Source organism: Aspergillus sclerotioniger, assembly GCF_003184525.1.
Source record: "Aspergillus sclerotioniger CBS 115572 chromosome Unknown BO94scaffold_4, whole genome shotgun sequence".
Taxonomy (NCBI): Eukaryota; Fungi; Ascomycota; class Eurotiomycetes; order Eurotiales; family Aspergillaceae; genus Aspergillus; species Aspergillus sclerotioniger.
The window spans coordinates 1,146,505-1,169,047 of NW_020290994.1; the positions used below are offsets into that span (position 1 = coordinate 1,146,505).

At 52.8% G+C, this 22,543-nt stretch overlaps 8 protein-coding genes across 8 annotated transcripts; 4 read left to right on the forward strand and 4 right to left on the reverse strand.

Moving 5' to 3' along the window:
• Positions 1-369: 369 nt before the first annotated feature.
• Positions 370-5,026, forward strand: BO94DRAFT_563307 (WD repeat protein). Its single transcript, XM_025614353.1, has 7 exons — positions 370-586; positions 676-864; positions 953-3,223; positions 3,267-3,710; positions 3,758-4,004; positions 4,053-4,303; positions 4,351-5,026. Exons 1-7 carry the CDS (start codon positions 506-508, stop codon positions 4,858-4,860), a joined length of 3,993 nt encoding a protein of 1,330 aa, XP_025471516.1. The 5' UTR covers positions 370-505; the 3' UTR covers positions 4,861-5,026.
• Positions 5,027-5,199: 173 nt separating this feature from the next.
• Positions 5,200-6,329, reverse strand: BO94DRAFT_610303 (uncharacterized protein; the record flags this gene model as incomplete). Its single annotated transcript, XM_025616606.1, has 2 exons — positions 6,175-6,329; positions 5,200-6,099 (listed from the first exon to the last, which is right to left on the reverse strand). Exons 1-2 carry the CDS (start codon positions 6,184-6,186, stop codon positions 5,200-5,202), a joined length of 912 nt encoding a protein of 303 aa, XP_025471517.1. The 5' UTR covers positions 6,187-6,329.
• A 579-nt stretch (positions 6,330-6,908) lies between these two features.
• On the reverse strand, positions 6,909-7,562 carry ccpA (the record flags this gene model as incomplete). The annotated part of the gene is made up of 2 exons (XM_025616986.1): positions 6,909-7,507; positions 7,554-7,562. The coding sequence occupies 2 exons, from the start codon at positions 7,560-7,562 to the stop codon at positions 6,935-6,937; spliced, it is 582 nt and encodes a 193-aa protein (XP_025471518.1). The 3' UTR covers positions 6,909-6,934.
• Positions 7,563-8,953: 1,391 nt separating this feature from the next.
• Positions 8,954-11,220, forward strand: BO94DRAFT_509457 (putative phenol 2-monooxygenase; the record flags this gene model as incomplete). The annotated part of the gene is made up of 5 exons (XM_025609703.1): positions 8,954-9,217; positions 9,270-9,727; positions 9,784-9,818; positions 9,873-10,105; positions 10,167-11,220. 5 exons carry the CDS (start codon positions 8,954-8,956, stop codon positions 11,133-11,135), a joined length of 1,959 nt encoding a protein of 652 aa, XP_025471519.1. The 3' UTR covers positions 11,136-11,220.
• A 151-nt stretch (positions 11,221-11,371) lies between these two features.
• On the forward strand, positions 11,372-12,697 carry BO94DRAFT_485028 (D-isomer specific 2-hydroxyacid dehydrogenase family protein). Its single transcript, XM_025608973.1, has 2 exons — positions 11,372-11,906; positions 11,969-12,697. The coding sequence occupies exons 1-2, from the start codon at positions 11,387-11,389 to the stop codon at positions 12,478-12,480; spliced, it is 1,032 nt and encodes a 343-aa protein (XP_025471520.1). The 5' UTR covers positions 11,372-11,386; the 3' UTR covers positions 12,481-12,697.
• Positions 12,698-13,072: 375 nt separating this feature from the next.
• BO94DRAFT_531693 (OPT family oligopeptide transporter) lies at positions 13,073-15,954 on the forward strand. Its single transcript, XM_025610954.1, has 2 exons — positions 13,073-14,106; positions 14,167-15,954. The coding sequence occupies exons 1-2, from the start codon at positions 13,261-13,263 to the stop codon at positions 15,739-15,741; spliced, it is 2,421 nt and encodes an 806-aa protein (XP_025471521.1). The 5' UTR covers positions 13,073-13,260; the 3' UTR covers positions 15,742-15,954.
• Positions 15,955-16,595: 641 nt separating this feature from the next.
• On the reverse strand, positions 16,596-18,680 carry BO94DRAFT_582151 (SH3 domain protein; the record flags this gene model as incomplete). The annotated part of the gene is made up of 1 exon (XM_025615459.1): positions 16,596-18,680. The coding sequence occupies one exon, from the start codon at positions 18,678-18,680 to the stop codon at positions 16,596-16,598; it is 2,085 nt and encodes a 694-aa protein (XP_025471522.1).
• A 1,980-nt stretch (positions 18,681-20,660) lies between these two features.
• On the reverse strand, positions 20,661-22,111 carry BO94DRAFT_553638 (putative cell division protein kinase (Ctk1); the record flags this gene model as incomplete). Its single annotated transcript, XM_025613672.1, has 5 exons — positions 20,661-20,693; positions 20,759-20,914; positions 20,986-21,816; positions 21,864-21,966; positions 22,047-22,111. The coding sequence occupies 5 exons, from the start codon at positions 22,109-22,111 to the stop codon at positions 20,661-20,663; spliced, it is 1,188 nt and encodes a 395-aa protein (XP_025471523.1).
• Positions 22,112-22,543: the final 432 nt, after the last annotated feature.

Below are 22,543 nucleotides of genomic sequence, written 5' to 3' on the forward strand. Positions count from 1 at the left end.
TTTCTCCGATTGGGTTGGACCTTTAACCGATGGCCATGACGTAGGGAGCTCATCTTCCATATTAATTTATGCGCTGGCTAGACGCTCGATGATGATCTCATGATAATCCCTGCCGGGTCTTATCAGGCCGGATTAGATATTGGTAGCTAGGTTGATCCCCATTTGGATGACATGGCTGTCCTTGCATAGCAGGAGGGGTCCATAAGCAAATGCTTCCCACGCCAACTGGAAGAGAAAGCAAATGCAGCATGAATGAGTCCGGGGTACGGCAGCGATGGTTGGGCGGTGTGGATCACGGGGCCCGTGGCGATCGCCCTTTGCGATTGGGACTGAGCTGGCCCCGTGTCCCCGGATCCAACAATCCGCAATCCTTCGTTCATTGCAATCCCCTCTCGCTCGTTCCCTGATTTCCAAGCTCGACTTCTCTTGCCGTCCACCTGGCAATGGTGTAGCGCCACCGCGAGCGCATCTAGGCGCATCAACCGTTTGACCTCCAACCGCCTCGATGCGAGCGGTACTGCCGGGGAGGCCCCAAACGAAGCTCCAGTCTTTCAGCACGGCGCTGTGGGATGGTCTTCGCATCGTTGTAAGAGCTCTTGGGTCTTTTGTTTAGCTTGACCGGGATTCTTGAGGCAGTGTGGCTAATCGCTTTCCGTTCCGTTCCGTTCACTATAGGTGTACATCTCTGGCCATGCACTGGTGATCCTCGGCGGTCCGCACCAGCTTCTACAAACCATCTATGTCGACGATACCGACGCCCTGGAGGCGGTCACTATAGATGAAGTCTCTGGAAAGATTGCCGTGTGTGGTGGACCGGACGTGTTTATATATCAACCATATGGAATTCAGCATGAAACATTGAAGGTCCGTTGTCCCTGAAATGGATGGTATGATGTACCGGTTGGGACGCCCAGGAAGGCATTGAGGGGTATGCTGATGGAACTTGGGATAGTGGTCTCTAGTGCAAACATTTCGCAGCGACGACGACAATGAGACGATCCGTACCCTGTCATGGGGCTCTTCCGACGAGCTGCTTCTGGGCAACTCACACCTCACCCTTTGGTTTTTGAACGATAACCCGCGTCAAGTGTGGAAGCAGAAGCTGGCGAACCCGGTCAAGTTTGCGCGATTCTCGCCCGACGCGACTTTGTTAGTCACCACGGGGCATTACGATCGCATGTTGAAAGTATGGCGACGGCTCGCGTTCGGTACTGATATTCGGTTCGAGGTCTCGTATCTTCCCCACCCGACCGTCATCACCGGGATACATTGGCGGAGACCCTACCATCGGGAGCAATCTATGGACAACGTGTTCTATACCTTGTGCGCGGACAATAAGATTCGGGTGTGGGCGACCATCGATCACCATGCTCCGGCTGCCCTACAACTATGGGCGCAAATCGACATGGCTACCTCGGTTCAGCCAAGGCATGCAACAGACAAAAGCGACACAACCCGCCGGTATGGGTTTATCGTTGACAGCCGGGACTTTTGCATGGCCACGGAGCGAGCTGTGCAGAGGAGTACGGGGAATAAGGATAATCACACGCTGGAGCATATCATTGAAGTTGCGAACAAGAGCCCGGAAGTTTGCGTGGTGATAGATGGACAAGGGCATATGTCGGCCTGGGCCTTGGAAGATGTTGGGTCCAAGGCCAAATCCGAACTGAACATGTTCAATATCTTGCATGTGGAAGGGTTGAATTTCGCTTTGATGCCTGGTATCTCCCAGGAAGAAGACTATGCGCAGCTGTATGCATTTCAAGGTGCAGAGCCGGGCGACTCGATCAGTGTCTTGGTCCATCATTTCGACGGCCGAATTGAGTGGTTTGACTCGCCAGTTGATGTGCTCTTCGATCCCGCGCCGCGCCAAAACCGGGTCGCCATGAAGGCGTCTTGGACCGGACACAACGGGCCTATTAAGAAGATCGTTCGTAATGCTATTGGTCATACGCTTGCCTCGCGCACGGATGATAACAAGGCGTTGATCTGGAGACAAAAGCAACGAGACAATGGCACGGTGCTTCTTCGCCAGAGCTCGTTGTTCTCCAAGGAACATATCCATCGCAGCTGTGTGCTCGAAGATGGAGACTTTCTCGTCAACCTCCATCACAATGCGATTTCCTTTTGGGATATTCGCCCATTCCATGCCAAAAAGCTGGCCGCTACGACCTTTCAACTATCAAGCAAACCGCTATGTGTCTTGCCGATTCCTACTGCCGAAAAGAACGGGGTAGTATATGTAGCAACGATCGGGGCGAGCATGGATGGAATCGCCTGGGAGTTTCGACTGCCAACTGCCGAGCAAACCAATGGGAAGGCCGATGGTGCTCCCTGTCAGCTCCGGAAATTCTGTACTTTCCATCTGGGCCTGGATGAAGACATGGCTTACATCTTGCCTGTCGATCCAGCCGGCCGCAAAGCGGAAATGTCTGGATTCTTTGATCTCTTCTCGCCCGATATAGCGCTATCATATACCAAGACTGGTATTGTCCGAACATGGACGGCCAAGATCGAAAGGGAAAAGAGTCGCGTTGAATGGCTTTTGACTTCGACGGTCGAGACGGGCATTACGAATCCGACCCTTGCCAGCGGAAGCTCCATCAGGAAAGCTGCTCTGGTGGATGAAGACCGTACGCATCTGACGATCTGGGATATGAACGATGCGCAGCTCGAATTCGAGGACCATTTCTCGCAAGGCGAAATCATCCGTGACCTTGACTGGACATCGACTCCCGACATGCAGTCAATCCTAGCCGTTGGCTTTCCTCATAAAGTCATTTTACTATCCCAACTTCGTTATGACTACCTTGACTCGCGTCCGTCGTGGACGCAGATCCGCGAGATCTGGATTCGCGATCTCACCCCTCATCCGATCGGCGATTCATGCTGGCTTAGCAATGGCTGCCTTGCCATCGGAGCTGGGAACCAACTCTTCGTCTATGGAAATGATATAGACTCTGCGGATCACCTGGTCACTCAGCTGCGCATTCCAGCTCGCGGGTCACCTACGGTTGACCTCTTTGAGATTGTCAGCCGGCTGAATGGGCCGCTGCCTGTTTTCCACCCGCAATTCCTGGCTCAGTGCATCCTGAGCGGCAAGAACAATCTGGTGCACGCTGTCCTCATGAATCTCCATCGCAAACTCAAGTTCCACACGGAAGGTGATGACGTCGATGGCTTCTTGGACATGCCTTTGGAGGATTTCTACGCGGAACATGATGTAAGTCCTGGACTGTCCCTCAGCTACGTAGCTAACTTTCTAGACCCCGCAAAGAGCCACATCCAAAGAGATGAATTCCTCATATGCGGACCTTTCTCTGGAGGATGAGTCAACAGTAGTGGATGAAAATACAGCTGTAATGCTCAACGAGAACCTGGCACGTTTCGCTCTGCCCCAGCTTTCTAGTCAAGAGCAATTTCGTCTTGTGGACACGATCGAGTGCGTTGCGACTGTTGAGAAGCATCGGCGCTCAATGGATGACAACGCTGCTCGATATCTTCTCTTCTTCCGGCAGCATATGCTGCGCAGGAGCCAAGGCGTGGCGAACAAGGACACGGTTTCCTGGCGAGAAATAGTCTGGGCTTTCTATAGCGGCAGCCAGGACATCTTAGTCGACCTTGTGTCTCGACAGTTCAGCGGAAAGCTGACGTGGAAGGCGGCTAGAGAGAGCGGGATGTTCATGTGGCTGTCTAACGCTGCTGCCGTGGTAAGAGAAGTCTTCGTGGTTCATCAAATTGTACTAACGGGTGACAGCGAACGCAACTGGAGGTCGTTGCCCGGAATGAGTATACCAAAAGCGAAGACAAGAACCCGATCGACTGCTCACTGTACTACCTCGCCTTGAAGAAGAAGAACGTTCTTCAGGGTCTGTGGCGAATGGCGCATGGACATCGCGAGCAAGGTGCAACGCAACGACTGCTTTCCAACAACTTTCAGGAACAGCGATGGAAGACGGCGGCTTTGAAGAACGCATATGCCTTGCTTGGAAAGCGAAGATTTGGTACGTCTGCAAGCTGATTCCCGGTGCTGTGTGGCTAACGTGGCACAGAATATGCTGCCACGTTCTTCCTTCTTGCCGACCATTTGCGTGATGCTGCTCTAGTCTGCATAAACCAAGTCGGCGACCTTCAGCTGGCCATTGCCATTACGCGTGCGTACGAGGGAGATGACGGTCCGGTTCTGAAGGAAATCCTGGAAGAGAAGGTCCTGCCTGAGGCTGCTTCTGACGGCAACCGGTGGATGGCTTCGTGGGCTTTTTGGATGCTGGGACGTCGAGGACCGGCAGTTCGGTCGCTGATTGTAAGTCTAAATGACATTACAAAAGCATAGAAACTAACTATCACCAGTCCCCCGTCGAGTCACTTATCCCCGAGACTCCTGCATCTCCAGGCAGCCCCGGAATAATCCCCCTACAAGCCAAGTCATATTTATCCAACGACCCCGCATTAGTCGTTCTATACAAACAACTGCGCGAAAAGACGCTACAAACATTGAAAGGTGCATCGAAAGTGTCCGCGCAAGCAGAGTGGAGTTTCGTCATCCGCAACGCCCGTCTATATGACCGCATGGGCTGTGATCTACTTGCTCTCGATTTAGTACGTCACTGGGAGTTCCTGGGCGGACCTCCCTCGCCTCAACCAGCTAAAGACACACCGCTCGAGCTGCAGGACGACGGCGTTGATTATCGCAAGATGCTGCGACGACGTAGTAGTCTGGTGGTTGCGGATCTGCCGATCAAGGATGGTCTGCGGCAGAGTATCCAGGCGGCTGTGGCGCCGAAACCGAAGCCGAAACCACCGCCGACGACGTTCCAAGAGCCGGATGCCAATTCTTTACTTGATAGTTTTGGGTTCTAGCCTGTTTCAGTGGCATGACTGTATGGTTAACAGTGCATATGTCTGGCTGGCTTAGTTGATTTGCTGTAGTTACAGCCATATCGAATGTTCTTTCCACCTTCCTGTATAATATTTCTATGCCGTATGGATTCCAGTCACATACCCAGCACCCAACTTTAAGTGTATCATCCATTCTTCAAACCTAATCTATAATGATGTAAAGCCAGTAAAACCCACTTTTGTAAATCAACATAAACCAAGACATCAACCCATAAGCATCATCCAGAACTCATACTCATAAGACATAACCTTCTGCCATCCATCCACTCAACTCAACTTCCCAACCCATCCATCTCTCTTTTAATAATAATAATGCAACAACCTCTTCTTCCAATTCCTCCTCGCCAACACCCTCCACCCCACCGTCCGATTCCCCACCCCATGCAAAGTGGTCAGATTCGCCCTCCCCGTGCTGGCATTCCAATTTGCGCCGTGCACACCTGTCCCATTCGTGGCGTTGAGTAGTCCCCCATGCATAGACCCGATTTTGCTCCCTTTGTTGGTGTCCTGTTGCTGTGCGCTGGGAGTATCATCACCCTGGTTCATATTGGCGTGGATGTTTCCGTTCGAGGTATTATCCTCATCCTCATTTTCATCACCGTGCTGGTTCAAAGTGTCTGAACCACCGGTAGAGGGTGTGAATGTAGAGGATGCATCACACTCCAACATAACCCACACATTCATGTTCACATCCCCAGAAGTAGGTGTAGATCCAGATCCATCACCCCCAAGATCCGTCCTCTCCGCACACTCACTCCCCACCCACTCCCCGCTCTCATCGCCCTCAACCCTCGTCGTCAATAACGGAGTATCCACGCACCCTGGCAGCTCATGCAGAGTGACATTGCAGTGCGAGGCCGAACCCTCGATTTGGGTGTCGAAAGAGACGTGTGTTGTGGATGGGGTGACGGGGATGGATTGGCAGGTTCCCGGGTGGAGGGGGAAGGTCCTGGGTTGTTGTTGAGTTGGGGGTTGGTGGGTGATTGGGATGGGGATGGGTTTGGGGATGGGGCGGTGGTGGGTGCGTGGGTGGATGTGTGTAGTTGGGTCTTGGTTGTTTGGGGTAGTGGTGGTGGTGTTGTTGGGTGGACAGGTGTTGTGGAAAGAGGGACAGATTTGGGCGGTTAGGTCGGTGGTGGTTGTTGTTTGGGAGGTGGTTGCTAGTGGGGGGAGGGTGAGGGTGAGGAGGATGGGGAGGATCTAAGTTGTTGGATGGGAGGTTAGTTGTGGTTTGGTGGAGGGGAAGGAGGGGGAAGGGGAGGGGAGAAGACGTACATGGTGTCGCATTTTAGGGATTGGGTGTTGTTTAGGATGGAAGTATAGAGTTGTGTGGGTGAGAGTGAGGTGATATAGGAACCTCAGATGGAGTTGTTTCACTGAGGGGACTGCTCTGGAGAATCAGCATCATGTCAAACATCATTTCTACGCCCTTTTATATCCTCTGCTTCATGGACCAGCCTTTCAATTTGACAATGGGGAAAGTATGTGCGATGGCGGCGCGGAGTGGCTGGCATTCTTCGGGTTGATGGGAGGTCGATGAGATGGCTGGTCGGGATTGGTGAACCCTCCGGTTGATGCATTCCTAAGTAGATGGGACGCGATCGAGCTGGATGGAATATGTGATCCAGCGGTTCGTGATGCGATTCTTGTTCACGGCTAGTACATAGGTGGACGCGCACTTGCCATGTTGGAGCACAGTGGACTGCCAATCCACCCAGGAGGTGATATACTCAGCGAAACTTTGCTGTGGTATGGTTCATGCTGGGGGGGTTTCAGGATAGCTGAAGATTACAGAAGTGTTGGTACCAGAGGAAGGCATAGACCTGACATGCAAATCCGGTCGAAGACGATAGGGTGGTTTCGTATCAGCATCGAACAGTGTATTGAATTACAAATTGGACAACATGACAACACAACCTAGCCTTAAGCTTAGACTCTAGAACATTACATGGTATTTGTTCTTTGATCATACAGTCATACTAATACATGCCGACCATTAAACCGTCATGGCTCATTTGGTTCATACCACCCATTCCTACCAGAGACCAAGACTACTGAGAAGACCTCCACTGCTGGGAGCAGCAGGAGCATCAGCAGGCGTATCAGCAGATGCATCAGCTGGTGCTTCTGGTGCTTCAGATTTATCAGCCTCAGACTCGGGCTGATCCGGGGATCCATCCTTGCCATCCTTGCCATCCTTATCCTTGTCGTCGGCATCACACAGCAGCCGAACGTACAGGTACTTGTCAAAAGGCGTATCCTTGAAGCAACGAGTCTCGCCCTGCGTATCTCCAGGGAAGAAGGGAATCAGCGCATTGGGCAGCCCCATGCACTCCTCATTGGCGTAAATCCCAAGAGCATGGCATCGATCCGACGTATCCTTGGTGATATCGACCATGCTCACCGAGTACGCATCAATGTCAAAGCCATGCTTGACCTCAATCTTCTCGCACGTGTCCTCGGTGGCCACCGCATCCTGTGGGTCTCCAATGAGCCGATCATTCGGAGGGTCTTCGGGATGACAGTCTGCGTGGGCTCTTGCCGTCACTTCGGCCACCCCATAGCCGTACACGGCTGGGGCCAGGCAAAGGGTTGATGCGACGAAGAGCTGTTCTCGTTAGTCGATGTGTGGAAGCACAGACAATCCAACTTACGGTTGACATATGCATTTTTAAAGGTCTGAGGTACGATAAGCTCGGTGAAGGCCGGGAAGGACGAGTAAGCATTATTCGCGCTCCAGCGGATCAGGCCACGTTTAAATTGAGCGCGGGGAGGTCTCTGGGTCTCCTTTGCTTGAAATCTTTCTTGATTTCTTGACATTCATTGTTGTGGAATGCAGCAAGTGGACGTGTTGGAATGGATCGTCGGCTGGCAAAGGGCAGATGGTGATGCTGCCCCGAGGAACGCAACATGGCAGAACTTGAGACTAGAAAAAGCTTGAACACGGATCCTTTGAGCCTGGATCCCCTCGGAACATGATAATTCTATCCAGCTAACACACTAATTGTAGCTCACACTGTCTGTGAAGGGGGGAAGGGGGTTCATGCCCGCAGGGGTGGATTCCAGGACATCCCAGGGTCGTGGCCCTGGCTGAAACATCGGTCATGTCAGGATCAGCTTACCTCAGAAGATCAACGGATTCTGAGAGATGGCTACTACTCCGGGCTCCGTACATCTTGAGAAAAACCCGTATTCTCCATCCAACAGCGACTTTTTATCCCCCGTTTGGCGAAAAAGCCTCTTCCTGCATGGGATATCGATGTGTGGGATATATCTGTCTCCGTAATTCAGACTCAAAATTGACGGCAGATTCGATTTCCAGTAGAACATGGCAGCATACGAAGTGCATGAACGAGAGCGGGGTTGCTGCGGGGGTATTGGAGCGGGCATCGCCGTGTTGCACGGGGCTGCAGCGCTGATTCACTCTGATTCACTCGCAGGTCGGAAGGAAACACAACCAGGCAGCCCCATTCGCACTGCTGATCGATCATGTCGACGCGTCGCGCTGACCGGCTAGGCCGATGGTCAACTGGACTGGTTCTCAGGAGTCTTGGAAAAGTCCAGGTCGCAACTCCGACAATCAACCGGTTGTTGAGAATAACTTTCCCAGGTATAACTGCTCAACGGTTTGACTATCTGATCCACAGAGCCGTGCCAATCGAGAGCTAATTGCTCTATCCATCCGGGTTGAATCGTAAATGAGCAGCGTCGATGCGATGCTTCGCCTCCGCCAACTCCGTATTGCGAAACACAAAGAAAACAAACCATGGCAGTGATCATGGATCCATCCCGGAGAATGATAGCGAGATGGCATCAGTGCACCTAGAAACACACCGAGCCTTGCCGTGGAGCGATAAGTGGGCCGAAATCGAAGCCTCATTGGTCGCATCGCGTATCCCAACATGGACTGTTGGACAGATGCACAGCATCAGCTATAAGTAGGGCAGCTGCACCGCAGTCTTGGAGCTGGAAATTCATCAAATTCCACTCCTCCAACTGTTCCGCCTTCCTTGATCTTTTCCCACCATGGCTGCCTCGATTGAGTCTTCTACCGATGTGCAAGTCCTCCATCTCCGACTGTCCACTCCTGCTGACCATTACTAGCCTGATCATCGGGGCCGGTCCATCAGGACTGACCGTTGCGTACTGGCTGGCTCAGTATGGTATAAATGCTCGCATTATCGACAAACGTGGCACCAAGCTGTTCCGAGGCCATGCGGATGGTCTGAGGAGCCGAACGCTCGAGCTGTTTGATAGTATGGGCTTTGCCCACCGCGTGATAGAAGAGGGCTACCACGCGGCCGCGTTTATGTTCTGGGTGAGTACCCTACCTGACTTGAAATTGATCAGTAACCGACAAGATGAACCAGAGACCGGACGGGAAGGGAGGTCTGCACCGTACCGGACAACAGCGAAGCACCATTCATACTTCGTCGCCATATCGCATGGCCTTGCTGTCACAGGGTCGCATCGAACGATTCTTTCTGGACGTTATCAAAAGCACCTCCGGCCTCGAGGTTGAGAGAGGTGTTATTGGAGAGTCATTAAGCTATGACGAGAGTCTCGAGAAAGATCCACAGGCATATCCCATCACGGTCCAGTTGCGGATCCTGAGTGAGGAGGAAGCAACCCCAGCCCCCAACCCAGGTATCTGTCCCTATCAGCCAGCCCTGGATGACCTTGAAGATCTCATCCAGAAACGCAAGCACAAGGTTGGGACAATCGAGACGATCCGGACCAAGTACCTCATCGGTTGTGATGGGGCACATAGCTGGACGAGAAAACAACTGGGCATCCCCTTTGAGGGGTCGCACACGGATCACATCTGGTACCCCTCTTACTTCTTGCTTCCATGGCTCCTAGCTGACTTAGGTGCTTGTCCAGGGGTGTGATGGATGTGGTCCCAATTACGGATTTCCGTGAGTTCATCGCCGGGCACGGAGAAAAGCAGATTGACTGACACTGAACCATAGCCGACATCCGATGGCCATCATCGATAGACAGCCCGGAAGGCCATCTGCTCACGATTACGAGGGAAGGCAATATGGTGCGCTTCTATGTCCCATTGCAGGAGGACGACGAAGTGGTGGCGGACTCGTTCGACCGGTCGGCAGTAACCTTGGACATGCTCCGCGAGAGGGTGAAGAAAATCATGGCTCCCTTCTACTTCGACTTCAAGATTTGCCACTGGTGGGCTGCGTATCAGGTACATCTCACTCCTCAACTCCTCATTGCCTCGGTGAGCCTTGTCTGACGTGCATCAACAGGTTGGTCGGAGACTCACGCCCACCGTCAACAAGGGACGGATGTTCTTGGTCGGAGATGCCGTCCACACCCACAGCCCGAAGATAGGATTGGGAATGAACATGAGTATTCATGACGGCTTCAACCTCGGTTGGAAGTTGGGGCTTGTCCTGAAGGGAATGGCCTCTCCCTCCATCCTCGATACCTACTCCTCGGAGCGACATCACCTCGCCCAGATGGTCCTGGATTTTGACCAAAAATGGGCCTCTTTCTTCCTGAAAAAGGAGAAGCAGGAGCAACAGGGACTTGAGGCCTCCCCGCAAGAACAAGATGACATCCAGGCGGCCATGCGGCAAGCCTTCATCGATAACGAACAGTTCGCAGAGGGGCACGTTACATTCTACAAGTCGAGCCCTCTTGTACACAAGGGCAGTACAACAATGGCCAAGCACCTTGTAGCAGGAGAGAGATTCCCTGCGGCACTCATTTGCAACCAATCCGATGGCCAACCGTGGTGGACGACTCGACTCCTGAAGAGTGACGGCCGCTTTCGAATCCTGCTTTTGGCCGGCGATATGCGGCTGCAGGACCAGCAGAGTTGCATGTCGACGCTCAGTGAGAGCCTGACAAAGCTTCTGAAGCGCTTCACGCCCTCCGAACAAAAGCTCGATTCCGTGATTGAAGTCAAGGCCATCCACAGTGCTCCATTGGATCAAGTGGAACTCCGTGATTTCCCGCCAATCGTGCGTCAATTCGACGAGGATGAGGGCTGGGACTATACGAAAGTGTGGAGTGACAGCAAGTGCTTCTGGGATGAGCAGTGCAAAGGCAACGCCTATGAGGTCTGGGGGGTGGACAGGTCAAGGGGCGCCATGGTGGTTTTGCGGCCGGATCAGTATGTCGGATGGATGGGAGAGCTCGACGACGTGACCGGCGTGACCGAATACTTCGAGGGGATTCTTTGCGAGCGTAATCCGTCACCTGTGCTGTAGACATGATCGACCTGGTGTCTAAGATAATCGACCGAGAGATTTATTGGGTCAACCTAGGACATAGATAGCTTTTTAATAGGTCGGCTGCGAGCGAGCGGATCGATCTGCTTATCGCCAGTGGGTCGCTGTCATCGACAAGGCGCGCAATATTACTGCAAGAGCGGGGAGCATAAATCTGCAAAGGCTCCCCCATAGACCCTGGAGACAGTCTTCTTTTCTCTCTTCATCCCCTTGCAAAGTCAGAAGCCATCATGGCACCCCCTTCATCTCCAACTGACCACCACATCATAGCCTTGCAGGGCGACTTTATCCGAATCCCCCAGTTCGAACTACCTGCTCCTTATACTAGCACCACAACAATTTACGGACAGACCTCACTACCGGAACTCCACGCACGCATTCACGATGCCTCGATTTTGGTCCTATCTGCGCTGCGAATCGATGCAGATGCACTGTCTCCCGAAGTGACCCCATATCTCGAACTGATCGTGATAGTGGCCGCGGGCACCGACTGTGTGGACCTAGAAGCATGCAGGAAGAGGGGCATTCTCGTGAGCAACTGTCCCGCGGCAAACACCGAGGCCGTCTCCGAACACGCGATCGGGTTGTATTTTGCTGCCCGCCGGAGAGTCCTGCGTGCGCACACATTAACCCGGGCTGGCGAGTGGCCCCGGAAAAAGACCCTGGTATTCGACTGTCTCAATCACGACGGGACGCAACCCCTGACCTGCCAGGAGGAGGTGGCCGGAATTATCGGAAATGGCGCTGTCGGTACGTACTGGGTGGTATCCATGGAACGCTGCTTGCTGGAACAAGATCTGACTCAAATTCAGGGAAACGGATCGCCCAATTAGCCCGCGGGATGGGCATGAAGGTGATTATTGCCGAGCGCAAACTATTCGGGGATGCCAGCGCCTCGAACCGGTCTGACAGCAATCAAGAGAGAGTCGCTTTCGACGAGGTTATTAAGCAGAGTACAGTGCTTTTCATAGCAGTCCCACTGGCACCCTCTACGCGGAATCTCCTCTCGACCGCCGAGTTCGAAGCCATGTCCCCCCACGCGGTTGTGGTCAATGTGTCGAGAGGAGGAGTGGTGGATGAAGAGGCACTCGTGCGGGCATTGCAGGAAAACCAGATCATTGGGGCTGCAACGGATGTGTTTGCAAAGGAGCCCGCTGGGCCGGAGAACTCCCCCTTGCTGGCCGAGGGGACCGAGGATCTGAATCTGGTTCTTACGCCTCACTTGGCATGGGCCACGCAGAAGACGCTGGTGAACTATGAGCGGTTGTTGAAGGAGACGGTGGAGAAGTGGATGGTGGGAGAATTCATGAATGTAGTGACGTGACGAAGCCTGGTCTAATAGATGCCAAGAAGCATTGTTAAATCAATCCTTTTAGAAGTGTACACTGAAATCATTTTGGTGACGACTTCTAGTGTGCTCTGGGGGAGGGGGGATCACTGATTGCTCAAAAGAATACTTAGAAGGGGAAGCTAGACAAGAGGGGAGTTTACAAAAGCCTCATTCTATGGTGAAGCATAGGATGACCAATTCCAGGGAAATGCAGATATAATCGCGACTATCATGTCAGGGACTAACTAGTATGGAGTAGCCAAACAGTGGCTGGCGAGAGCTTCATCAGGCGCGCCTTCCCTCTCTTCCATCTCCCACCTTCCCTCCCCTCAGTTCGATCCAACAGTGCCGTGAACAATTCAATGGCTTCATACGTAACAAAAAGAGTGTGTGATATGTTGTACGTCAGTCCCTCCAGTTTGGAATGACCAAAAAGACCACTACTATAATGTATAATGATTGTTTGTAGATGGAAGTAAATTTGAAGGCAATTGACATCACCGGCTCTTATCGCGGCTGAGTCAGCGGTTATCGGATGACGCGATGGAGCCTCGCTTTGTTTCTCCAACATTAATCATCCACGAGATGCGCCTCCATCGCGTTATCTTTTTCCAGTCATCCTCGCTTTTTCTTATCTCCCCGCTTCCCTCGCATGCCCTTGCGTGATGGCTCGTTGACCCGCCCATCCCTTCTTTGTGTGACAGGAGAGCCACCTCTCTTGCGGGCTCGACTCATTCACGGCTACGGCATCCGATGAACTACCAATCCATCACCATGGCAGGCCATGCCTCCGACGGCGACCGGCAACAGGATGAACCAGCCCGAGATGGCTCATCGCCCAGATCCTCAGTCGACCATGATGGACGGACAGCCTACGCCCATATTTCCCAGCCCTCCGCCACCTCCCCTCAGAGCTTCACCTCGCGATCCTTGCTCGTCGGGTTGCTAATCGGCGCTCTCATCACCTTCTCCAATACATACTTCGGCCTGCAGACAGGATGGATCAGCACCATGGCCATGCCATCCGCCCTGATTGGGTTCTCCGTCTTCAAGGTCCTATCGAAACATTTATCCTACCCTTTCACTCCCATCGAAAATGTTCTCATACAAACGGTAGCAGGGGCGGTGGGGACCATGCCGTTGGGTTGTGGATTTGTTGGTGTCATCCCCGCCTTGGAATTTCTGATCAAAGACGGAGAAGATGGCCCCTCGGGAGATGGCGGCACCGGAGAGGGCGGGCCTCTGAAGCTGAACTTTTGGAAGCTCGTGGTCTGGAGTCTGGGAGTCTGTCTGTTCGGGGTTGTTTTTGCCGTTCCTCTAAGAAAGGAGGTGATTGTTCGGGAAAAGCTCAAGTTCCCGAGCGGAACAGCCTCGGCGCTGATGTTGAGGGTGCTTCACGGAAGTGGACAGGGTGACGAGAAGGCCAAGGCGAGGGCGGGGGACGTTGAGGGTGTTCCACAACGTGAGGAAGTATATGAAGAGCCTGCTCTGGCTCATGAACCCGGGGAAAGCGGGCCATTGCTCAAGAAGACTGACTCCAGTCATTTGGACAATGACCAAAAGGACTGGAGATCCAAGATGCGCCTCCTGGTGGGCGCCTTCGCGGTTTCCGGTTTTTATGTAAGACTCAATGTTTCGGAGCGTTGCAACTTCTTCAAACTGACTCTCGAATAACGACAGACCCTCTTCTCGTACTTCGTCCCGCAAGTCCGTGATATCCCTATCTTAGGTCTGTACCTGGCCAAAAACTGGCTCTGGACCCTGAACCCGTCTCCCGCATATGTTGGCCAGGGGATCATCATGGGTCCCTCGACCTGTATGCACATGCTCTTTGGTGCGTTTCTGGGATGGGGGATTCTTTCGCCGCTTGCGAAGGCTCGTGGCTGGGCCCCTGGTCCTGTGGACAGCTGGGAAGATGGAAGCAAGGCTTGGATTGTTTGGATTTCGCTAGCCATCATGCTTGCGGACTCTCTTGTCAGCCTCGGTTGGCTGGTGGTAAGGCCGCTTGTACCCCGTGCATCAAAGATGAAAGACAAGCTTCTCCGCAGTCGTGCCGGGCAACGGGTTATCTCTGGAGGATCCGCGTCTTCCAACCTCCATTTGTACATCACCTACTCCGCCCTGAGCCCCATTACCGAAGAATCTTCCATCCCAAGCCATGCCGTCCCTTCCATCGGGAGACGCAGCGCAAATGACAACGACGACGATGATGAAGATGCCCCTCCCTCCCAACTTATATCCACCCGTACAGTCATCATCCTACTCCCCTTGACTCTGATCTTGAACGTCGTGTGTATGCACATTGTCTTTGGCGACATCATGTCCCCCCTGCTGTCCAGTCTCGCCACCTTCCTGGCAGTCCTTCTCTCCATCATGGGCGTACGTGCTCTTGGTGAAACCGACCTGAATCCCGTCTCCGGGATCAGCAAACTGACTCAACTGCTCTTCTCCCTGGCAACCCCTGCCTCTCACTTCTCTCGCCGCACCGCCCTTGTCACCAACCTCCTCGCGGGTGCCGTATCTGAGTCCGGCGCCCTCCAAGCCGGAGACATGATGCAAGACCTCAAAACCGGCCATCTCCTAGGCGCTAGCCCCAAGGCCCAGTTCTACGGCCAAATTATAGGCAGTCTCGTGGGCGCGGTGCTCTCCACCGCCGTCTACAAGATGTATGTCAGCGTCTACGAAGTACCCGGCCCCATGTTCCAGACCCCTACTGCATACGTCTGGATCTTCACAGCCCGTCTCGTCACTGGCCAAGGCCTCCCCCCAATGGCCTGGCAGGCATCTCTGATCGCCGGCATAATATTCGTAGCCATAACTATCCTTCGCCTTGTCGCCGCATCCCCCATCGCCAACGGCGGCCGCAAAGACGTGTCCGCCCCTTGGCGAGACTGGATCCCAGGCGGCATCGCCGTCGCCGTCGGGATCTTCAACGTCCCTTCCTTCACATTAGCCCGCGCCATCGGCGGCCTAATCGCCTGGTGGTGGTCCCAACGACACGCAGCAAAGTCCGCTGCGGCGGCCTCAGACTCCGCTGCCGCCACTGGCGATGTGGACGTGCAGACGAACCTATCCGAGTCCTGGACTGCGGCTCAAGCCGGAGGAACACCAGCCCCAGGACAAGCCATCAAGGAAGCGAATGCGGATGCCGCGTCCTCGACGGTTGTGGTCCTCGCCTCGGGGTTGATCCTCGGTGAGGGGATAATCAGTATTGTGAACTTGCTTCTGGCGAGTGGAGGTGTTCCGCATCTTTGATGCAGAATGAAAAAGTAGGGCCGGTGTATAGATTAGATTAGATCTCCTATTGGTTGGATGGTTGATAGTGAGTTGTCATTACTAGTATTATAGTAAGGAGATCATGTGAATAAAATGTAGAGTTCTGTCTATGTGCTTGGCGTAGGTAGCCCTGGGAAGAATTAGGCCGTGGACTAACTACTACGTTGTAGTGTTCTGACTAGTGGTATCTAGGTGACTCTAAATGTATGATTGGTTGATTAAGAAATGCGGTTGATGGTATAGACTTTTAATTCATCAGCTAGAGATTATGTAGCAAAGTAAGTACACCCTGAACACATTACTCCATATTAGTCTTTGGCGTTCACATAATGAGCACTCAACCAAAAGGAGGTGAGCCCCCTTATGTCTTATCCCTTTCTCTACCTGTCCCTTTTGCTATTTTTCCCTTGAACCAAGAAAGAAAAAGGCAAGAGACAGGGTTCGGAAACAGCTAATTTACATTTGTTTTGTTCCGACAGGGAGACAAAGGGGTGGGGGAGAAGAAAAAGAGATTCGATAGCACAAGACATCAAGAAAATGAAAAGAAGTCGCGTGGTATATTAGTCATTCACATGAAGGAAAAGGACCAGGTATCCAGACACATAGTTCATGTTCCAACGAAGATCTGGATTCCTTAAGCTTGGGAAGGCTTTCTGAACCAAAAAAGGGTTGAAGGAGACCGACGTGGCCCAACGCGTAAAATCATTCAACAAGGGAGCAAGCACCGGGAACGATCCAATGTTTTCATCGTGATAGATTTGTCCGCCCAGCGGCAATAAGATGACAATTGTGCCATGCGATTGCATCCCATATCATCAAGTTCAGATGGACCACTACTTGTGGAAGGTCTCTGGGGTGACTGTCTCAATTGTTGCCGAAACTGGTGCAGGGATCGCTGCTGGATGCATGGCCATTGCCTTCATGGGAGCTCCGAGAGGACTCGGACCGGCAGGCCCTGCCATTCGAGCGTTCACACCACCCGTACTATTGCTACGCATTCGTTGACTGGTTGGCATTTCTGGACGCTGAAATCCCGGGTGTCCATAAGGTCCAGGACTCAAGGACCTAGGGACCACTGGACCTGGTCCCGGAGAGAAGGGCCTTTGAGCTTGGGAATACTGTGCCGGAGTCATAGGACGCTGATAAGGATGCGGTTGCGGAGGGCCGGAGTAACCAGAGTAAGCTGGAGACATGGGACGTGCAGGGGAGTGCGGCCGAGCCTCCTGAGGATAGAAGCGCGGCGTCTGTGCCATGGGCCCAGGCGGCATGGGGCCATTTGGACCCATCATTGGCGGCCCACGTGGCCCAGGCATAGCACCTGGAGGCGGACCAGGCCGGGGCTTCAAAGGACGAGACGAAAGACACGAACGAGGGACAACACCTTGTTGAGAGCGATCCATCCGAATGCAAAGAGCCCATCCGTCGTCATACTCGTGCAACAGTCTGACAATATCACCAGCACGCAGCTCCATCTCGTCCGCCATTGAAGGAATGAAATCCATGTGCACGCGGTGCACATTAGATGGAGCTAAACCCGGACCCGCTGGCGCAACCAGTGGAACAGCAGCAACAGCAGGAGCAGTGGGAACTGGTGCCGTATTGGTATTAACGGGGCTAACGGGGCTCACTGGACCATGACCGAAAGGATCGGACTCGGAGGCAGCATGAGACGTGGAACTTTCAGGACGGTTGGGCAGATCTTTGTCTGGGGCGTCTGAAACTGCAACTGCTGCGGCTGTAGCGCCGGCTGCAACCCCAGTTGTCACTGTCCCGTTATTTAGGATCGCTTCAGGAGCGGACTCGGAAACAGCAAGTTCTTCCGGAATGCGTGCCGACTGAGTAATGGAATTGGGGGTTGTAGAAGGCGAGGGGACCTCAGACGGGTTATTGAATGGATCCACTGGATCATTGAACGGGTTTGAGCTCGCACTACTTGACTGAGGTGAATGAGGAGGCGATGGATTACCAGTCAGACTGCGTGTACCGGTTGCACCTGAGGCAATAGTTGCGTCTTCGCCAATCGTGGAGAGGCCCATGAACCCATCACTGGAGCTAAACTCGGATTCGAACGGTGCAAACTGGGTAATTGGACGGACATTCAATTGCGGGGGATTGGGGGAAGTCACAGGCTCGGGTTTTGGAGGGGGTGGTGGCGCAACGATATCTGAGCCCCAGTACTTCTCATCATCGGCTTCATTCGCCGCAAGCTCTTCCTCTCCTTGTTTCTTCTTGCGCATCAAAAGGAAGATCAGCACTGCAATCAAACCAACCCCCAAGATAACGCCAATCGCAATTCCTGCCTTTGCACCTCCAGAGAGTCCACCTGATCCGGCAACTGCGGTTGCAGATGCAGAAGTAGAAGATTTGGTTGAAGATGAACCGGTGATAGCGGCATTCTCCAGTCCGAGATTGCTCTGTGAAGATGTGGTTGATGAACCAGATGATGTGGAATATGACATGGAAGACGTTGAAGATTTGGAAGACGAAGTGCTGGTTTGAAAGGTAGTCCTAGTAGAGGATGCAGACTCCTCATCTGTACTTGACACCTGAGTAGCCCGGGTAGCCTCGGTTGTCTGACCTGTTGTCGTTGGCTGCTGCGTCGTAGTAGGCTCTGTTTCGGTAGACTTGGTGGTTGCAGTATGTGTCTCTGCCTTGGTATGTGTCGTTGCTGCCTCGGTGGTCTTGGTCTCGTCTGTCGAAGACGACCTTGTCTGCTGGACGGGAGCGCCAACACCAAAACCGGCTGTGTTCTTGCTGTTGTTTGAGGTCTTGCTCCCTGTCACGTAGCCTCCGACAGGGCCATCAAAATCCGGACTCATAGTCACATAAACCACGGTCACCCCTTGGCCATCATCCGGGCTTCGTCCCTTCAGGCTGGCCACCCGGTCACGGTGTGCATGTGCATGCGCATGCACCATGGTTAGAGTTTGCTTAGGGCTCACGAGCTTTATTTTGCGCAAATTTCTGGTCTTGCGGAGTTGAGCAATGTGAGATTAATGCTGCCCCGCGTACCTGCACAGGTGGACACACTGCAAGTCCAGAGATAGCGTGGCGTGTATATGCAATTTCTGTATCAAGGCGTGCCTGGGGGTTTCGCAGGATTAAAAGGATGGATGTAAGTTGGTTTGATGTGTGTCATAGATCGATATCACTATTTGGTTTCTTTGTCGGTGCGATAAGCTAGTCGCGTAGTGGCGTAAAGGGCGCAAGCGCGTTAAAGAATGTGGATTTAGAAAGAATGGAAATCTGAGAATCCCCAGATATAGTTCGAGATGGCTGGGCCACACCCGATCTAGATCGGTAAACGAAAGACAGCCAGCTTCCACGCTGCGAAGGTCGGCCAGGAAGAAGGAAGGAAAGGAAGGAAAGGAGGGATGGAAGACGGGGAGATAATGAATAGGAGGGATTCGCCCTCCAGTGCGGGAAGTGAAGGGTACTTACTTAGTGGTGACCCAAAGACGAGAAGCCGACCTTCTCCAGAGAGCATCGCTGCCAATACGGGTAATTACCTGAGTACCTCCCACGGAACCGCAGTTAAACGAAATGAGGTCAAAGCATAATGAGGGGGGCTCCACCAATCACGGCCCCGTATTGCTTGGTAATGCCGGGTGGGGATTACGGGGTTTGTCCCGCCCAACTCAGGAACTCTTGCATTTTGATTGGCTTGGATTTGGTATGGTTCCTGGTTTTATGACGGTCACAACGGACACGAGGTGCCGGGCCTCCGGCATCAACAACCATCACTCCGTATCACAGGCAAGAATGGATGAATGGACAGAAGAACCCCTCGATTCTCCTTGGAGTCCCGGTATGGTCACCGCAGGTCCGAGAATCCTTTCACTTATATGGATGACGCACTGTTATGAGGCCTTGGCCATCTCACTGGACTCGCAATTAATCAATCAATTCTGTACTCGGTGAGTGCTCTGCGTGTTGACCCTTCTCTGGCCATTCTCTTGAACTCCCCTGGAATAACAGTCTTGTGCATATCCGCCACACCACGTTGACAACGGCACCACGATAGGCCGTTGGATTTTGGAGCCAGTCCCAATGCATTGAATGAGATCTTCACTCATTCATTCATTGGGTGGTCCCTGAGCGACCGCCCATTAATTAGCCAAGACCCCTCTCGAACTCCGGTCCTTCCTAGCGTCACCCACCCACCACCGTGAGTGGCACATTCATTCGTAGGGTAGGTTCCCTCCGATTGTCCGACTCTAGTCAATCAACAAATGGAAATGCCTTCCGATGTTCAACACCCGCGGACACTGGTTGGCTGTCGTGCAACACCACCCTCGTCCAGCCTCGCGATCGAAACAAAGCATGCTGCCCTTGCATGCGTCACAACTCCGATATGCTACCTAGATAGATACTACTCTCTTACACCGACTCAACCCTTCTCCTTCGACTCCTCGTCTTTCTTTAGAAAGAGGAAGACAGTTCATTCTCAAGTGTCAGCAGAAGAATGTGCCCGGGTCTATCTTCGTTTGAAATCTTCTCAAATTTTGAACCGGCGCTCCTCCGTTCGGCTCCGGTCTGGGAAATACGCTAACCCGCTGTTTGGTTATTATTTATGAACATCAGCCCACAATAATAATGCTTCCAGCCTGAAATAGCAGAGCTTTGTCCGGATTCTCTATGATGAAACTAACTACCAAGCATAAGCCCCAGTTTCGGACCGCTGTTGGCAGCTCCCAAGCTTTAGGCACAATGGTCTCCATGGCTTCGACCCATCAGGCGGCCGAAACGCCCAACCGGTGTCGGGGTGGCCTCCCTATGGAACTACCTGCGAATAGTTATAAGGTGCTGGTGAAGCTATGCAGATCGCATTTTTGTTGCGGTGTCATGTGAAAGATCACCGCATTATCCGTCCCTTTCAAAGACGCAAAGGGGAAAGATTAAAAGGTCTCAAGGTAAGAATGTTTCAATGCCTATATTATTGTAAGAGATTTGCAAGGCCTGTACTCTTTTTTTCTGTCTCTCGATTTTCACATACCTCTTCAGCGGACAGACGTTTATTGCTCTCGTAACACACCAGTTGGCTTACCAAGTCTCGGGCTTTGGTAGAAGCTCCTTTGAGGATATCATCCCATTCTTTGGCAGGGTATTTGTAGAACTCCACTTTTCCCCAGTCCGGAAGCCGTTGGGTCTCCTGTTTACCCCGTTATCAGCATGATACTTTGGTATAATGAGGAAGCAGGATGATTGGCTCTTATCACGTACAGGCCAAGTGCCTTCATCTGGGGTTCCCAGGGTCTGAAAGATAGACTGAATCAGCGATAAGTCGCTTCCTACAGGACCCGAGTCAAACAATTGCTTGTGTCCAACAGCCACCGCTTCAGCAACGACACAACCGGCCGCCCAAAGGTCAAGAGCAGGTCCATATCCCTTGAAACCAAACAGGATCTCAGGTGGACGATAACACGTGGTTCCAACATCTGTGATCTTTTGATCAACGGGCTCAGCTCCTTTGCAGCCTTCTTTCCATGCGATTCCAAAATCTGCCAGATAGGCGGGGCCATCAGGGGAATCGAGCAAGATGTTGGATGGTTTGATATCTCGGTGTATGAGCCCCAATTTATGGATGTGTGCTAACGCGCTGAACATGTCCCACAAATGAGACTTGGTTTGCGCCGCTGTTAATGCGTCTCGTCGAAGTAGCTGTTCAAAATCATGTCTCATAAAAGGAAAGACAATAACAAATCGCCCTTGATCTAAACCGAGAGTTTCTAGCAGCGGGATTACTCGAGGGCCAGCCGCAGCATGAAGCAGCTGGACCTCACGTTTAGCGTCGTGCGGTGGGGCCAGTAAGTGAGGGATTGTGACCTTAACGGCCACCAGGGTACCATCTGCACGCTTGGACTTATAAATCATGGAGTGTATGCCGTCAAAATGAGGAAGACATGACTGGTATGGACCGATGGTTTCTCCACCCTCCCAGTGGTGCTTGCCGGAGTCGGCGTGAGGCTGGTCTGGGCTGCTGATGATGGGAGCTACCGATCCAGTAGCCTCTGCTTGGTCAATAGCCTCCTGACATAGTCTGTCATATTCTGCCTATATTCCGTTAGTTTGATGTGAGCTTCAGGTGGTATAAGACTGACCTGGGACGCGGCTTGATCATAGGCTTCACTTTCAGATCTCTTGGCTTGAGATTGGGCCTCAGCGAACGCAGCCGAGGAGGAAGCTCGTTGGTAGGCGATGGTGCTGAAAGGGCATCAGAATGCCTCATCCATTTCGCATGGAAGGGGTATGGAGGGAGAGGTCACCCATGATAGCAGACTTACAGCGATTGAATGGCTGTCAATCGATCTGTGAAGCCAAGGGTTTTTTTCCAATCCGACGAGGACATGGTATCTTGGCAGCGGGGGGGAGAACCCCAAAGGATCCAATCGGTCAAGATAGATATATATATATATATATATATATATATATAAAGGGAGAAAGGGCTAGGATGGAGGGTTCCGAGTGAGACTGAGTCAGTGGCAATGAAGATAGATAGATACTAGATGGATGTAGATTAGTTGATACGATACTCAGGGCCGTACCGAGTAAGTACTAGCGCAGGCATGTGACACTCCCGCGGCGCCTTACCGAGTCCGGCATGGGCCGACTCGGCTCCTCCGCCCAGTTGTTCCGGCGTTGCAACCCATCATCGTCATCAGCCATCGGCCATCACATCTCTCTTCCCTCCGACTCCAGCTGTCCTCCGTCGCTTGTTGAACCGGTTCGGTTCTGCGCTGTCCTCCCGTCCAATCGCCTCCCCATTCGATGCTGACCCCCC

Coding starts and splice junctions, on each gene's coding strand:
- BO94DRAFT_563307 (XM_025614353.1), top strand. CDS start 506: ATGCGAGCGGTACTGCCGGGGAGGCCCCAAACGAAGCTCCAGTCTTTC. Junction 3,224..3,266: donor ATTTCTACGCGGAACATGAT/GTAAGTCCTGGA, acceptor CTAACTTTCTAG/ACCCCGCAAAGAGCCACATC. Junction 3,711..3,757: donor TGTCTAACGCTGCTGCCGTG/GTAAGAGAAGTC, acceptor AACGGGTGACAG/CGAACGCAACTGGAGGTCGT.
- BO94DRAFT_485028 (XM_025608973.1), top strand. CDS start 11,387: ATGGCACCCCCTTCATCTCCAACTGACCACCACATCATAGCCTTGCAG. Junction 11,907..11,968: donor TATCGGAAATGGCGCTGTCG/GTACGTACTGGG, acceptor ACTCAAATTCAG/GGAAACGGATCGCCCAATTA.
- BO94DRAFT_531693 (XM_025610954.1), top strand. CDS start 13,261: ATGGCAGGCCATGCCTCCGACGGCGACCGGCAACAGGATGAACCAGCC. Junction 14,107..14,166: donor TCGCGGTTTCCGGTTTTTAT/GTAAGACTCAAT, acceptor GAATAACGACAG/ACCCTCTTCTCGTACTTCGT.